The sequence below is a fragment of the Physella acuta genome, unplaced genomic scaffold (assembly GCF_028476545.2).
Source record: "Physella acuta isolate Inbredline_101_S28 unplaced genomic scaffold, ASM2847654v3 ptg001337l, whole genome shotgun sequence".
NCBI classification, from domain to species: Eukaryota; Metazoa; Mollusca; class Gastropoda; family Physidae; genus Physella; species Physella acuta.
The window spans coordinates 78,718-92,740 of NW_026732852.1; the positions used below are offsets into that span (position 1 = coordinate 78,718).

The window sequence follows — 14,023 nt, forward strand, 5'->3', positions numbered from 1 at the left end:
TTAAATTGGCACGTTGTGTGATTCACAGTTAGAGGAGACTCACTCAGCACCATTATACCGCGTTTACACTTGCAACATGTATACTATACATGTCTAGAAAAAAAACTTCTCAATAAGTGAGTAGGCTCCCCTTTTATCTTAGGCCCTATAGCGAAGTTTTTTTTTTTCTAGACATGTATATTATACATGTTGCAAATGTAAACGCAGTATTAGATTGTCAAAGTTTATACAAACGGCTGGCTAAAGGTTTATTTCATCAGTCCCTGTTTAATTTAGACCATGACACTGTACTGTGTACTTTGTATTTTTGTTCTCCTGTTGATTGCCAGCATGTTATTAATACTTTTAATTGTAAGATTTCAAAATAAAGGATGTAGAAATATTTTTAGTCTTTATGCTTTGATGGGACGGCATGGTCGAATGGTACAGCATATGACTGCTGACCCGTAAGTCTCAAGTTTGAATCCTGGTTCAAGTCCACTAATGTACCTGAGTTCACCCAGTTCTGATGGGTTCCTGAATCACAATAGAAAGGACGGCCGGACAGAGTGCTGACCACACTGTCCCTGCCAAGGTCACAGAAACAGGTGAATTCCGTGCATAGTCAGATTCAAAAGGGAACTTTAAAATATCAGTTTGCTTCTTATTTCGTAACTGCAGGAGATCGATATGAAATTTTTCTCTTTGCAAATTATTCTGCCATAACTAAAATAGCAAAAAGGATCAGCAGTTGTTTTTTTTTCTTTCTCAAAACTACAAAAGGAAATTAATTAAAAGAGAGCAGGGTACGTCTATCAATGAAGTTACAATTTTCTTACCCAACCAAGTTCTACAAAACAAATAATAAAAAATATATTAAGCAACAGAAGGCCAACACATTTTAACTGAATTGAAATGTATAAAATTTATTTCAAATTAGTTTTAAAAAAAAATTATATATACATACACTATGTGGTTAAAATAGGTAGAAAAACATTTCTTGCTTATCACTGAGAGGTACGTCAAACAGAGGTTCCTACTTTTCATCTGGTTTAAAGCTGTTATTTCACATTTCCCTCACTACTCCTAGGAAGGCACATTATTCCTTTACAATTTTAAGGCACCTCATTGTTTCTAATCTAAGGAACCTCTGTGCTAATAGAAATGCTGCCAGAAATAAGGACAATGCTGACATTTGTAAACAAAACAAAACATGAAGAAAAAGTTCAGAGGTCATCTCACACAAATTTAGTGAATTTTTACCCCTTATCATCAGAAAGAGTTCAATCTCCAAAATTACATTAACATCCCCCTTCCTTGTAACAAAACTTCAAAAAGAAAAACACAATTTTCAGCACTAATATGTTAAAAAATTTATATTTGTCAGTAATTCCCCCCAAATACTAGTGAATCCACTGCTCCAAGATTTGTGTTGTCATTTTGAGTGAAATGATCCATTCTCTGCTCATTGTTACCATACCCTAACTAGTTGTGCATATACTAATTAACATAATCTTAATTAGAAGGTCAAGGCAAGTCATAATGAATTTTGTTTATTAATCAAAACATAAGGTCACCATAATTAAGTTTCAAAAGAAAGTGTTTGATGTAATTGTATAATGTAAAGTAAAAATTAAATGTTATCAGTTGACATTCACTTAACTTTTCACAAAATGTTATTTTTAGAAATTAATTGCATCACTATTCATGATCACCATTGTTAGTAATTTTATGGTGTGTTAACTATTACATATAAACTAAGTCTGAAAGAAGGAGACTCATTAAATAAACCACATCTAAGACTTTTTGTTGCCCACCCTTTAAACCAAAAAGGAACTAAACAAATAGAGGATTATATATTATTTTTAATGAACAAGAATAATAATAAATTGCTAAACTTTTTCATTAGCCAATAACTGTGAAAGCATAGTGATGCAATCAATGTAATATAGTAACAGTGTTTGTTTACTTCATATGCAGAACTATATCCTAGGTATGAAGCAAAAAAGTCAAGCCAAAACCGTATGAAATAACAAGCTACAGTTGACAAAATATAACTCAATTGAACCAGCCATCACGCAGTTGCAATTAACATTTAGGCTGAGAATAAAGCACTTAAAGATAACAACAAGCAGAAATTTCCCTCATCCATTGAATGCTGTTATTATGCAAAAAAAATATACATAAAATTGTTATATTTTTTTCAATCTAGTAGCATATTTTGTTTGGAAGAACTGCACATTAAATAGTTACTCAAGCTGAATATAAACTACACAAGAGAAAAAAAGCACTTATTTTTACAGATATTTTTTTCTAATTATTACTTATTCAATGTTTTACTGACCTAAACGAATGAATCACATAAAAGTGGAAATGCAAGAAATCAGTTTTCAAGTCCTGAATCTTTTTTTATAACAAATACATTTAACACAAGTTTCTAAAAAGAGACAATTGTCAACTTGAAATGAGAGTATTTATTGGTTGTCCACGTAATTTTGTATCACAGCATAATTTTGAATTGCTATCACTATCATGTACACCACAATGAGAACCATTAGTGCCATTGCACGCAGCAGAATTGTTTGAAGTGGGTAATCTAGGCGCGGAGGATGAAGAGTACAAAGGGTCTGAATTAGTTAAACTATGACTATCATTACGCCACAAGGAATCTTCATAAACACTTTTTTCTACGACAAGTAATAGTTCCTTTTCCCCATTACTCAGCTCTTTCCTTAAAAATTCAAGCAAACTATTTTGATCTCCTATTTCTGAAGGTGAATCAAGTTTCGAATCCAGGTTCATATACTTTCCTTGAAGCCAGCGAATAGCAATCCAGTGCTTGCGATGTATTGGAAGTTTCACAAATCCCAGTTTATAATCTGTAGGTGTATTGAGGATAAAACCCATTATTCTCTCAGCAGCTAAGATGCTTACATCCCTGTTAAAATAAATAGTTTTTATACATTAATAATTTAAAATAAACCTACACATTTTTACCACACAACATTATTAATTCGAATGCACGGACTGCAAAAATTAGGGTCTAATGGAGACACAACTTGAAAATCAAATAAAATTACAAGTCATTCCAGCGCTATTAATATTTTATTTAGATTGTAGGCAACTCACTTCCTTTTATCAAACCAGATTGTTTCATATCCTTTTTCTTGTAATGCCGCCATTAGAACATTTACATCATAATTTCCAAGTCCAAGCATACTTCGATGAGGGTTAATAAAAGTTCCGGGGGATAACCTGGGCAATATAGAGAACAACATGATTAATACAAGACTTAAAGTACACGTAAGTTACGATGTAATTGTAAATAGGTAGGTTTGTTTCTATTTCTGTGGTTGACACCATAGAAAATACCTAGCTATCTTAACTCTCCCTAAATATGTCAAGCACCCCGTAATAGCTGGATGGTTTCAATTACATTATCTAAAGACTCAAGTTAACAATTGACCTTTAAACGTAGTCAAACTCTAAAATTAAAAACATGAGTGTTTGTAATTACAAACTTTACTTATTTACAGCAGCATAGCTAAAACCTTAAGAAAAATAAAATATTTAACATAATTCTCCACAAAGAACACTGATTTTTAACTTCTTTTTACATCCAAAACACCCTAATAATTTGAATTAGGATGCTAAATTAGCTATACACTATGATGAAAAGAAGTAAATTTATTCTGGTTGGTTAAGCTCCTAATACTAGTCTTAATGTTGTGATGATTTACATACCTATTACATATGTCATCAAGATCCTTTTTGGTGAAAGCTTGCTTGGTTTGTAAAAGATTGTTCAAAGCATGCAAAGCACACAATTCTTTAACTTGTCTTTCATGATACAGTTTACCATCACTTTCTACTGCTTTCTCTCCCATTTTGCTAAAACAAAGGAATTACTCTCATTTGATAACAGAATTAAGTTCAATGTAACATGTTGTTCACTGAAAAAAATAAGTTAAATCTATCAGCTCTAATACAAAATATTTTATATTAATAATATGAAGGCCTAATGAGTAATGATTATATATTATGACAGGGAATTCATGTAAAATATTAAAGTAACAAAAAATTAACATCTAATTATTTAGGCCCTAACTATTTTAATAGTTGGCTACAAGGTTCAAGATATTGTCAGTATTTCAAATTGCCTACTATTTGCCTAGCCTGCATGATCTGACAGGAATTTAACTGGGGTGTTGTATTAATATTATATATACGAGCCGACCCGCAGCGTATCATACGCCGCTATTTAGTTGTTTTATTTTCTACTTTTCAGTAATTCATATTTTGTGAATTCGACAGTACCAATGCTGCCACTGAAAATATTTGCTTTAAAACACTAACACCCCCCCTTTTCCCTAACCCCGACCCTACACCCCCCCCCCCCGTGAAAGCAGCCTCCTCTTAGTTATTTCTTAGTTACCTCCTGTAAGTTTAAAGTCAAACTAAATTATCTGCCCCTAATAGAAACCCGACTCTACTGGTAAACATTTACGTTTAGCGTGACCACAGCTCACGCCAGACAATGTGGGGGTGGGATGGGGGTGGTAGTGATAGTGATAGAGAGAAAGAGAGGGGACTGCAAGGAGGCGCTTGCAGCTTGTTTCCTAACGGCTCCCAGAAGAGAATTATATATATAGATAATCAATAGACAAAGTGAAGAGTAGTTCACAATAAAACAAAGTTTAGCATGAGCATCAGAAGCATTTGGGGGAGGGTTTATGAGTTTATGTTTTATATCATTTATAGGCCGATTCTAGCCGGAGAAGATGCGCATGTGTATAATGTTACAATGACCTGTTTTCTCTTAATTATTTAACTTAATATCTAAATGTTTGTTGTTTAGGCCTGTGTTGTCTTGATAAGACAGGAATTAACTCGATAAATACTTAAATAGTAGATTTAAATAGGCTATTAAAATAGATTTTCAAAAAAATTATACTTAACTATAGTCTAGAGCCCTTTAAAAGATATACTACACAACTATACTAGGAACCCTCATCCAATGACAACCCCCCCAAAGCGCAACTGCTTGAACACACGGTACATCTAGTTTTGTCAGAAGAATTAGGATAAAAAGGAAAATTGCTCCCATTGTGCAGCTATAAAAGACTAATTAAAAATTTCATTAACTGCACAGCTGTTAAGTTAATAGTATTTAATTTGAGACAATTGTGCATCTATAGGTCATTGTGTTTTGTATCTTCTACCAGCCAAACTAGCCCTGGGGGAAGAAGCTTCGTCTTCTGAGTAGTCACTTTGTTATTTAGGCCCTATTGTTATTTAATATTTACAACATCACGGCTACTAGCTTAAAAAATTTTTTTTAATTTTAAACCAATACTTTTCTTAGGCCCTTATTATTTAGTAATTATTCATTTTAAATTTTAAGTCTAGGCCCTAGGCCTAACTCAGGGGGTTAGGGAAGGGAATGTGTGATTGAGAATTCTGGATTTGACATTTGTCTAATTATAGTCTAATCTACATGGGGACCATGCGAGACACCACCATGTAAACGCATGCCGTTACTCCCCTGCTCTTTAGGCATATAGCTTCTACCCCCACCATTCTGGTGAGCTAAGGGTCACCAAGAATGTTCACAATCGTAGAGCCGGCTATTAGGGGCAAATAATTTAGCTTTTAAACTATTTGAAACTAATGGGAGGTAATAACAAATTCTGCTTGATCTTATCATTGTCGTCCATAAACTGTCATCAAGGATGGCTGTTTTCACGTGGGGGGGGGGGGGGGGGGGGGGGAAATGGAGGGAAGTGTCACTAACTATGAAGTACTGAAAAGTAGAAAATAAAACAACTAAACAGCAATGTATGATATGCTGCGAGTCAGCTTGTAGTCTAATAATATGAATTTAATTTCTTACTTATTTAATATTTATTAAAATTAATTTTTTTAATGCCTAAGGCAAGGGATGCCATCATTGTGACTTATCAATCATCTCATCATGTATTAATTAGTATAGACTAAGTAGATCTATAGATAGATCTACAGGGATTAGATAGATCTAGTATTTTTTCTCAGTGTCTTATTATAAGAAATAGAGTAGGGTTTGTTTATATAATGACTTAAATTTATTTTATAGTTGCCACTGTTTTTAATCTTTCGCAAAAACTAAAGTAAATATTAAATACACGCAAATCGCTAAGACATATTAAACGGATCAATGTCAAATATCATTTTAGTTTTGATTCCTAGAAATAGTGGATACATTTTAATAATAGTAGGGTCGAATTAATTAATTAATCTGTTTTGTAATATTGCCAAGGGAGGTAATTTAAAAATAAATTCAACTCACGCTAATACAAAAATGTGAATGCAAAAACTCCAAGAGGGAATTATTGTTGGAATAATATAATTAGCTAAATGTGAATGCAAATTTGCAGATACATATTGTAAGAGGACATTATTGTTGGAATATTATAATTAGCATGGATTGATAAAACGCTATCTTTTATTTATTTTATTCACTAAACATCCTGTTTACTAATTATAATTTTTAATCAACTATTCCACACTGTTATAGACGCATCAACACTTTCATTAGGTGCGCAATGGTTTTAGTCATGAATCTCTATAGCAAATTTTTTAAATTTAAAGTAGTGACAAAAAATGCATGAATTGATAAAGTGCAATATGGTAGGTAAAACACGGATATTTTAAATAATGCCTTTTATTTATTTTATACACTGAACATACTGTTTACTAATTATTAATCTAACTTTCCATTTGCTGACAAGCTGGGGGTTTTATAGTCATTCACTGAATCAGGTGTGTCCACCGACGCTTGGACAGGGTGCCATTTAGCGCCACGGGCTAAACTGTGAGCACTATGCGTTTATGTTTGCATTTAAGTTGTGTTTATGTTGTGAGTGTTGTGCTTGTTTTTTTGTTTGTGTTTTTTCACGTTTGCATTTGCATTGTGTTGGCTTTTTCATTTGTTTTTATTTGTGTTTGTTTTTTCTTTTGTGTTTGTGTGTTGCATTTGTGTTTTCTTTTGTGGTTGTGTTGTGTCTTCTTTTGTGTTGTGTTTAGTTTTGTTCTGTTCCCAAGTTGGCTTAGTTGGTACATTTAAAAAAGATTTACCGAGGCGGAGCACGGGTATGCAGCTAGTAATAATAGAATCTATCTAGACGTCTAGTCTATATTATATCATTGTAAATCAGAATTATTAATAAATGTGAATCATTGTGTAGTCAATGTGTATGTGCAGTGAACTGTTACTGTACTGTAGTGTATTCGTTCGTGTAAAAGCAAATATCTTTAATCATTAATCTAGTCTAATAAATTAAATTACCTAAATTCTAATGATTATAATTATATAAATATATATGAATGATAATCCTAGCTAAGCTAGGCCAAGAAATAATACCATTTGTCAAGTATTTTAACAACATCCAAAAGGCTATCTGCTGGTTTTAAACATTTAGAATCTAAAATTATTTAATCTGGAATCTAATTTTATTATTTTCTAAGCTAGGCTTTATATTATTCAATTGGAAATAGGTCCGTAATTAATCGTTTTCTGGAGAAAGAATGGTTAAATTTTCGGTACAACACTTTATTGCTAGAACTAGTTATTAGAGCTAGTCTATATAACTATATAATGATTCAATTGTATAAATTTCAAAGTATTGTCTGTTCATTATTTAAAATCATAATATTGTATTATATTACGTAGTTTTATATCAATCGTTTTATATATTTTAGGTATACTTTTGTTTGTTTATTTTACTCGGTACTACATCTACTTCCTGAAATATGTATGATGACACGGTGAAGCAAAACTTAAAGTTACCAAAATGCTAGCCTTGTTCAATATTGATGAGGATATTTATAGTATCACGTAATGCAAAAGTTTCGAGTGTGTTGCATCAAGTTGTGGTTTAAAAATGATAAATGCTAAATTTGCGGGTTCAATCTAGGGCTTTTTCTGCTACGTTATGTTTACTTTGTTATAGGGAGTGAAAAGGGAAATATAAAAAAAAAATGATTTTTTAAACTCAACTGGTGTAGTCACCGGACTGTCATAAACTACTATTAAAACTGTCAACTGTAGCCTACTGTTAATTAATTATACTAAGTTCTTGGATGTTATTCACTGATGTTATATTTAGAAGCAGTCATGATGACCATTCTGAAATGACATAATTTAAAAATTAAGTCATTTAAGAATTATTAAGCACAACAATGTGAAACTGAAATGTAAAATAAGTTATCAAATCTGGCCTAATGAAGTGACATCAGCATCTGATTGTAGTATCACAGTACTGTTAGATCTACTGACAGTAGCCTAGTTAGTCCAGTCCAGTTGAAGATGATAAACACCTGAAGCACAATACTGTGGGTTATTTAAATTTTACATGTAGTATGGTCTACTATGTACAGGAGTACAGGGAGCTGTATTGGTCAAACCATACAATATCAACAGAATACATTATAAGTTTAAGCTCATCAAAATAGGTGATATGATAAGTAATCATGCTTGCTTTTGTTGAATTTGTATCATGACTTTAATTCTAAATCACTGTACATTTCTTTATACTTTCAGGTTGGCTTAAAGGAACTGTCTCAGTACAAACATGTGATCGCATTTTAAAATTGTGCTGTATTTTATTTACAAGTGTCAAACACTGATGAAATAATTGCAACAGATTAAGTGTTATCTTGCAGTACTGAGTTAGTAGTTGAAGAAAAATGGCAGCATTAATGGACTTGGAAAAAGTTCAAACACCTGAGTATGAAAATGGTGGTGGACTCTTTGGTCCAGATTTAGGGGAATTAGAAATGTCTACACTAACATGCAAGGTAAAAAAACCCAACCCAACTGTGTTTATTTCTTAAGCTGTAAATAACACTTGTAATATACCTAGATAATACGATTTCTAATGATTATTCATTTTATACAATACCCCTAATTGAATTGCTGTGTTCTTTTTCAGACTGCTCTTGTAAGTCCCAGTAATGAAGAGTATGACAATCTTATGGAAGACATAAGAACTAGGATAATGGATACACAAGGAGAAACCATATATGAAATTGGAACAGGGGGTTAGCTTTGTTACTATTCTATTTTTCTTCTGGGACTTGTAAGTTATACAGTACTTAAACAAAAATAGATATGTAGCTGACAGAGCCAATAGATTAATAACTGGATGATAAAGCATCTATCTGTGAATCATTATTTAACAATATCAACAATATTAGTAGGCATTCAGTACTCAAAAAAAAAAATTAAACAATGAAGTCTAGTGTGCTCAAAGGGAAATAACTTGAATTTCAATTTTATACTTACCTTCACACATTTCAAATATGTTTATGCCTCCATCTGATTATGAAAATTTAATATGTGATGTATTATGTCTCATAGATAGTAGTCTAAGCATATCTTGATATTGCTGTTTTTATGTTCACATTTGTAAAGTAAACTTGATTCTTCCAGATGGAGACAAACCAGGTTTAAAAGATGAAGACTATGTCGCATCAGTTGCAACCTTAAAAAGTATTGCAGAATCTCTTGATTTGGAGTGTGTTTTACTGAGGGAAAGGACAGCAGAGGAAGGAAAAGTTGCAGAGTTTCTTCTGAGAAAAAGGCTGAATTCTGAAGATTTTATGGAAGTTAGGTTTGTAACTTTTTCCTTTCATATTTTTATACATCTTATTTTAGAACTAAAACAAGTCACAGCTTAAGAATTAAAAAGATTCATTCACATTTTATGAAAGACTGTTTTTGTCTTCTTGCATTGCCTATTCTTGTCCTCATCTGATCATGTTAAAGCTTTAAGTGCCTAACAATGGTGTTCATAATTTTCTTGACACTTGTTCTTGTTTTTTATTATTTTATTAATAAATATTTAGGGGCCTAGTTGTTGGGCTAAATGAATTGTTTTAATTGGATTAATGTACTTGAAAAACAAACATTCTATATTAGCTATATCATCATTTATATCATTAATTATTTGTTGTTACTCTAAATTTTTTATCTACTCCAATAGAGTGGCTGTAGTAGGCAATGTGGATGCAGGTAAAAGTACTCTGCTGGGTGTGTTGACACATGGGGAGCTGGATAATGGCAGGGGTGTGGCCAGACAGAAGCTCTTCAGACATAAACATGAGATGGAATCTGGCCGCACCAGCAGTGTGGGGAATGACATCTTGGGCTTTGATGCTGCAGGGGAAGTGGTCAACAAACCTGAACATGGTCATCTCGACTGGATTAAAATTTGTGAAGAGGCAGCTAAGGTGAACTACTTGCTTCAATCTTTTGTGTTATGTTTAGACAGAAACTGAAAACACAAGTTTATAAATAAAAAGTTTTAAGTTCAGTTTTAAAAAAATATTTTGCTTTGTCTTAATAAATTTAATAATGCATACATTTTTTATGTTTAGCTTATGTCTTTCCTAACAGCTTTAAATATTTAACTGTTTATCCCTAGGTTGTAACGTTTATTGATTTGGCTGGACATGAAAGATATTTAAAGACAACAGTGTTTGGTATGACTGGACATGCACCTGATTTTGCTATGTTGATGGTAATTGGTTGGCTCAGCTTTCTTTATTTTAATAAACATGATGGCTAATTGTATTTACAACTTTTTTGTTTTCATTTGGAAAAAATAATTATTACAATATAACTTTAGTTTAAATAAGTAAAATGATTTAAATAATTTTTGTTTATTCTCTGCATGGTTAAAATAGATTTAAAATTATTTTCCCCATCCTTTCTAGATTGGAGCTAATGCAGGTGTGATAGGCATGACCAAAGAACACCTCGGTCTGGCGTTAGCTCTGAACGTGCCAGTGTTTGTTGTGGTGACGAAGATTGACATGTGCCCACCCAACGTGTTACAGGAAACACTCAAACTGCTGACCAGAATTCTCAAATCACCAGGATGTCGTAAGATTCCTGTTTTAGTACAGAATACTGATGATGTGGTGGTCACAGCCACTAATTTTACTTCTGAAAGGTAATGTTGGGCATGCAATTTTTAAGAATTTATATTAGTATGTTCCGTGTTTTTTTAATCTCTTTTTACTTCATTTCTTTGCGTGTACACACTGAATTTTACATTTCCAATTGATTTGTTATTATTACTGGTATCTATCAATATAGGACCACAAACAACACAGATAACAGTTTTAAGATTTTCATAGATTAGCTTCAAACTATTGATTAGCTTCTTTTTATAATAATAATTGTTCATTAAATAATTTATCTTAATTAGGATGTGTCCTGTATTTCAAGTGTCAAATGTTACTGGGGAGAATCTAGACTTGTTGAAAATGTTTTTAAATTTATTGTCTACACGTGTGAAATGTGATGCATCTCAGCCTGCAGAATTTCAAATAGACGACACATTTACAGTTCCTGTATGTATTCTGTGTAATTTAAACCCTTGTTATTATGTCAGTATAATTGTCCAAAACCTGCTGATTTGGAAAAAATTTTTTTTTTGTTTCCTGCTTTTAGGGTGTTGGCACAGTCGTTTCAGGAACTCTCCTACAAGGTTTCATTAAACTAAACGATACATTATTATTGGGCCCTGACGCTCTTGGCATGTTCCAATCTGTGCCAATAAAAAGTATACATCGCAAAAGAATGCCTGTTCGTGAGGTACGAGGTGGACAGACTGCCTCATTTGCTTTGAAAAAGGTACACATAAGTTATTGTATTTTTTTTTAATTGATCTTCAAAAATAGTAAAATATTGATTATAGATTTAAAGCTTGTAAATAAGTGTCTGCCAATATTGGCAAACTGAGCTCTTAGTTTTTTATCTTTAACCTGCTAGGGGTACACATTTATGTTTGCTTTGCTAGATCAAAAGAGCATCAATCCGTAAAGGTATGGTGATGGTGTCACCACGTATAGAACCAAAAGCTTGCTGGGAGTTTGAGGGAGAAATTCTAGTCCTGCACCACCCAACAACAATCAGTGTCAAGTATCAGGCCATGGGTGAGTGTTCATTGGCCGTCAGTTTGTTCAGGGTGAAATAACTCCAACACCAGCCAAAACAATGTTTTCAGCACTTGATCATCATGTCCCTGTACACACTTCCCAGTTAACAACCTCCATCTACTATCTCTCACATGTATGTTATACCCACATTCAATCTGGGGGTAAACACAAACTCAACTCACAAACACACTATTCCCTGTGTCGGACTATTCTAACCTAGCCATCAAGTGACCCCTTAACAGAGAGTGATACCAACTCATACACTCTTCTAAGCAGCTAAGATGAAGGGTTATTGTTCCTTGTTAATCCATTAAGTAGTAAATAACAGTAACTGCTCTTTCTGCAACATTAATTGTTCTGTTTATTTTAATTAAGACTCATTGTACATTTCTGATTAATTAATATTCATTGTGCATTTTGGATTAAAATTGGTTGTACACTTTGAATACCGATAGAACTTTATTGTGTAATTGAAACTTTTATATTTTAGTTCATGTTGGAAGTGTACGTCAGACAGCAACAATAATATCAATGACAGAAGACCATCTAAGGACAGGGGATAAAGCAACGGTACGGTTCCGTTTCATCAAGAATCCAGAGTACCTTAAGACTGACATGAGAATGGTGTTTCGAGAGGGCAGAACAAAGGCGGTGGGCAACATCACCAAACTCTTCCCCCACGTCAGCGCCGTCGCCCAGAACACCAGACACCAGCGGTCAGCGAAAAAGTCCCAGCAGGACAAGCATTCGGTCAACCCCCAGAATGAACCTCAGAAAGCCAGCAAGAGAAACAAGGGACTGAAGAAAGGTGGCATCTTGGAGGAGACAGACGGAAGGGAGGCTAGCACGTTAAGACCTAGTGATTCTTCTGTCACAATGTCAGACTCATCCTCAACAGCAGCAACTTAACATTTTGATGTTCACATCTTGTACACGTTTCTCAACCCGTCATCTCCTAGAATGTGTTTTTAAAATAAAAGTTTAGATGTTCAACCGAAAAAAAAAATTTGATTTTTCTTAAACTCAGTTTTGTTTTGTGACTAAAAGTGTGACAGATCCAAACTTTGCTTTAAGAATCCAAAACTTTCATCACTCATCTCATGATTTAGAGGAATTTTATTTGATGAATCTACCACAGGAGTATAGAAGTTTTTTACTTTGTAAATGTTGTTGCCATGTGTAGTCACATTCACTAGTACAAATGTTTAAACACCCCGGTACACCATTTGCTAAAGAATATTTTAGTCATGCACTGTTTAACTGTCTAGTCGATTTTAATTTAATTGTGGCCATAGACAAAATTAAATTCTTGTCCATGTGCTGCAAAATCATTGAACACTTTTAAAAAAAAATGTAATTATTCCCCTTTTTTTGCTCTCTTAGGGTGTGTGATGAAATAAATTTTATTTATTCTTATATTGTGTTTTCTGCACGTGTGTTGTAGTTAGCTTGTTTTTGCAGACTCGTATATTGTTGGGGATCATCAATTTGAGGCTTTAAAAATCTTATAAAAAAGGGATTTATTTTTTAGTATGCATATAATCATTTATCTCCCTTATCACATAAATCAAACGTCGGCTGAATAACTTACATGGTTGGATACAAAAGAACTCCCCAATCTCGTTAATGCAACTTAACAATTAACTAGAATCTCTGACAATTCTGGCACGTTACACTTTGTTTTTTACACTGGAACCTGTCAGCTGAACACTGCGCCTGATTGACGACGGTTGCTCACCTTTAGACAGGTAGTTGAAGTATACACGACATGTAGCAGTCCTTTTTATAATGATTTTTATTTTTTACTTGGTTGTTTTTTTTTAAAAAAAACAGCGATTTATTTCTGTCAATATTGAGTAGGCTTCATATTGACTTCCGATTACAATTTACAAAAACGAATTTTAAAAAATGCAGTAGTGTGTACAAACTATGAATTCCCCTTCCCCATCTTCACAAAAGTCAGACCTCCACCCTGGGAGTGTGACGTTGTGTACGGATGATCCCATATGGTGTAACATCCCATGATACCCCAGTGTTATCCCATACCTTCATTCCCCTT

The 14,023-nt window shown here is 33.2% G+C and overlaps 2 protein-coding genes across 5 annotated transcripts; one reads left to right on the top strand and one right to left on the bottom strand.

Moving 5' to 3' along the window:
• Positions 1-894: 894 nt before the first annotated feature.
• Positions 895-7,489, bottom strand: LOC131958575 (josephin-2). Of its 2 annotated transcripts, none has more exons than XM_059323673.1 (4): positions 7,379-7,483; positions 3,724-3,932; positions 3,109-3,234; positions 895-2,917 (listed from the first exon to the last, which is right to left on the bottom strand). In XM_059323673.1, the coding sequence occupies exons 2-4, from the start codon at positions 3,864-3,866 to the stop codon at positions 2,434-2,436; spliced, it is 753 nt and encodes a 250-aa protein (XP_059179656.1). In that variant the 5' UTR covers positions 3,867-3,932; positions 7,379-7,483; the 3' UTR covers positions 895-2,433. The 2 variants fall into 2 exon arrangements, with proteins under 2 accessions (XP_059179656.1, XP_059179657.1); XM_059323674.1 differs by having other exon boundaries at positions 896-2,917; positions 3,724-3,870; positions 7,379-7,489.
• Positions 7,490-7,746: 257 nt separating this feature from the next.
• Positions 7,747-13,380, top strand: LOC131958573 (GTP-binding protein 1). Of its 3 annotated transcripts, none has more exons than XM_059323671.1 (11): positions 7,747-7,852; positions 8,558-8,814; positions 8,949-9,057; positions 9,449-9,629; positions 10,002-10,248; positions 10,443-10,538; positions 10,735-10,973; positions 11,232-11,376; positions 11,477-11,659; positions 11,826-11,961; positions 12,455-13,380. In XM_059323671.1, exons 2-11 carry the CDS (start codon positions 8,704-8,706, stop codon positions 12,871-12,873), a joined length of 1,866 nt encoding a protein of 621 aa, XP_059179654.1. In that variant the 5' UTR covers positions 7,747-7,852; positions 8,558-8,703; the 3' UTR covers positions 12,874-13,380. The 3 variants fall into 3 exon arrangements, with proteins under 3 accessions (XP_059179654.1, XP_059179653.1, XP_059179655.1); XM_059323670.1 differs by having other exon boundaries at positions 7,753-7,870; XM_059323672.1 differs by lacking the exon at positions 7,747-7,852 and adding an exon at positions 7,929-8,349.
• Positions 13,381-14,023: the final 643 nt, after the last annotated feature.

What these genes read in the sequence shown, in the direction of transcription:
- LOC131958575 (XM_059323673.1), bottom strand. Translation starts at nt 3,866, where the DNA reads ATGGGAGAGAAAGCAGTAGAAAGTGATGGTAAACTGTATCATGAAAGA. An exon ending in CTTGATGACATATGTAATAG is followed by an intron (nt 3,235 to 3,723) that starts GTATGTAAATCA and finishes TATATTGCCCAG; the next exon opens with GTTATCCCCCGGAACTTTTA. An exon ending in ATCTGGTTTGATAAAAGGAA is followed by an intron (nt 2,918 to 3,108) that starts GTGAGTTGCCTA and finishes TTATTTTAACAG; the next exon opens with GGATGTAAGCATCTTAGCTG.
- LOC131958573 (XM_059323671.1), top strand. Translation starts at nt 8,704, where the DNA reads ATGGCAGCATTAATGGACTTGGAAAAAGTTCAAACACCTGAGTATGAA. An exon ending in TGTCTACACTAACATGCAAG is followed by an intron (nt 8,815 to 8,948) that starts GTAAAAAAACCC and finishes GTTCTTTTTCAG; the next exon opens with ACTGCTCTTGTAAGTCCCAG. An exon ending in ATATGAAATTGGAACAGGGG is followed by an intron (nt 9,058 to 9,448) that starts GTTAGCTTTGTT and finishes TGATTCTTCCAG; the next exon opens with ATGGAGACAAACCAGGTTTA.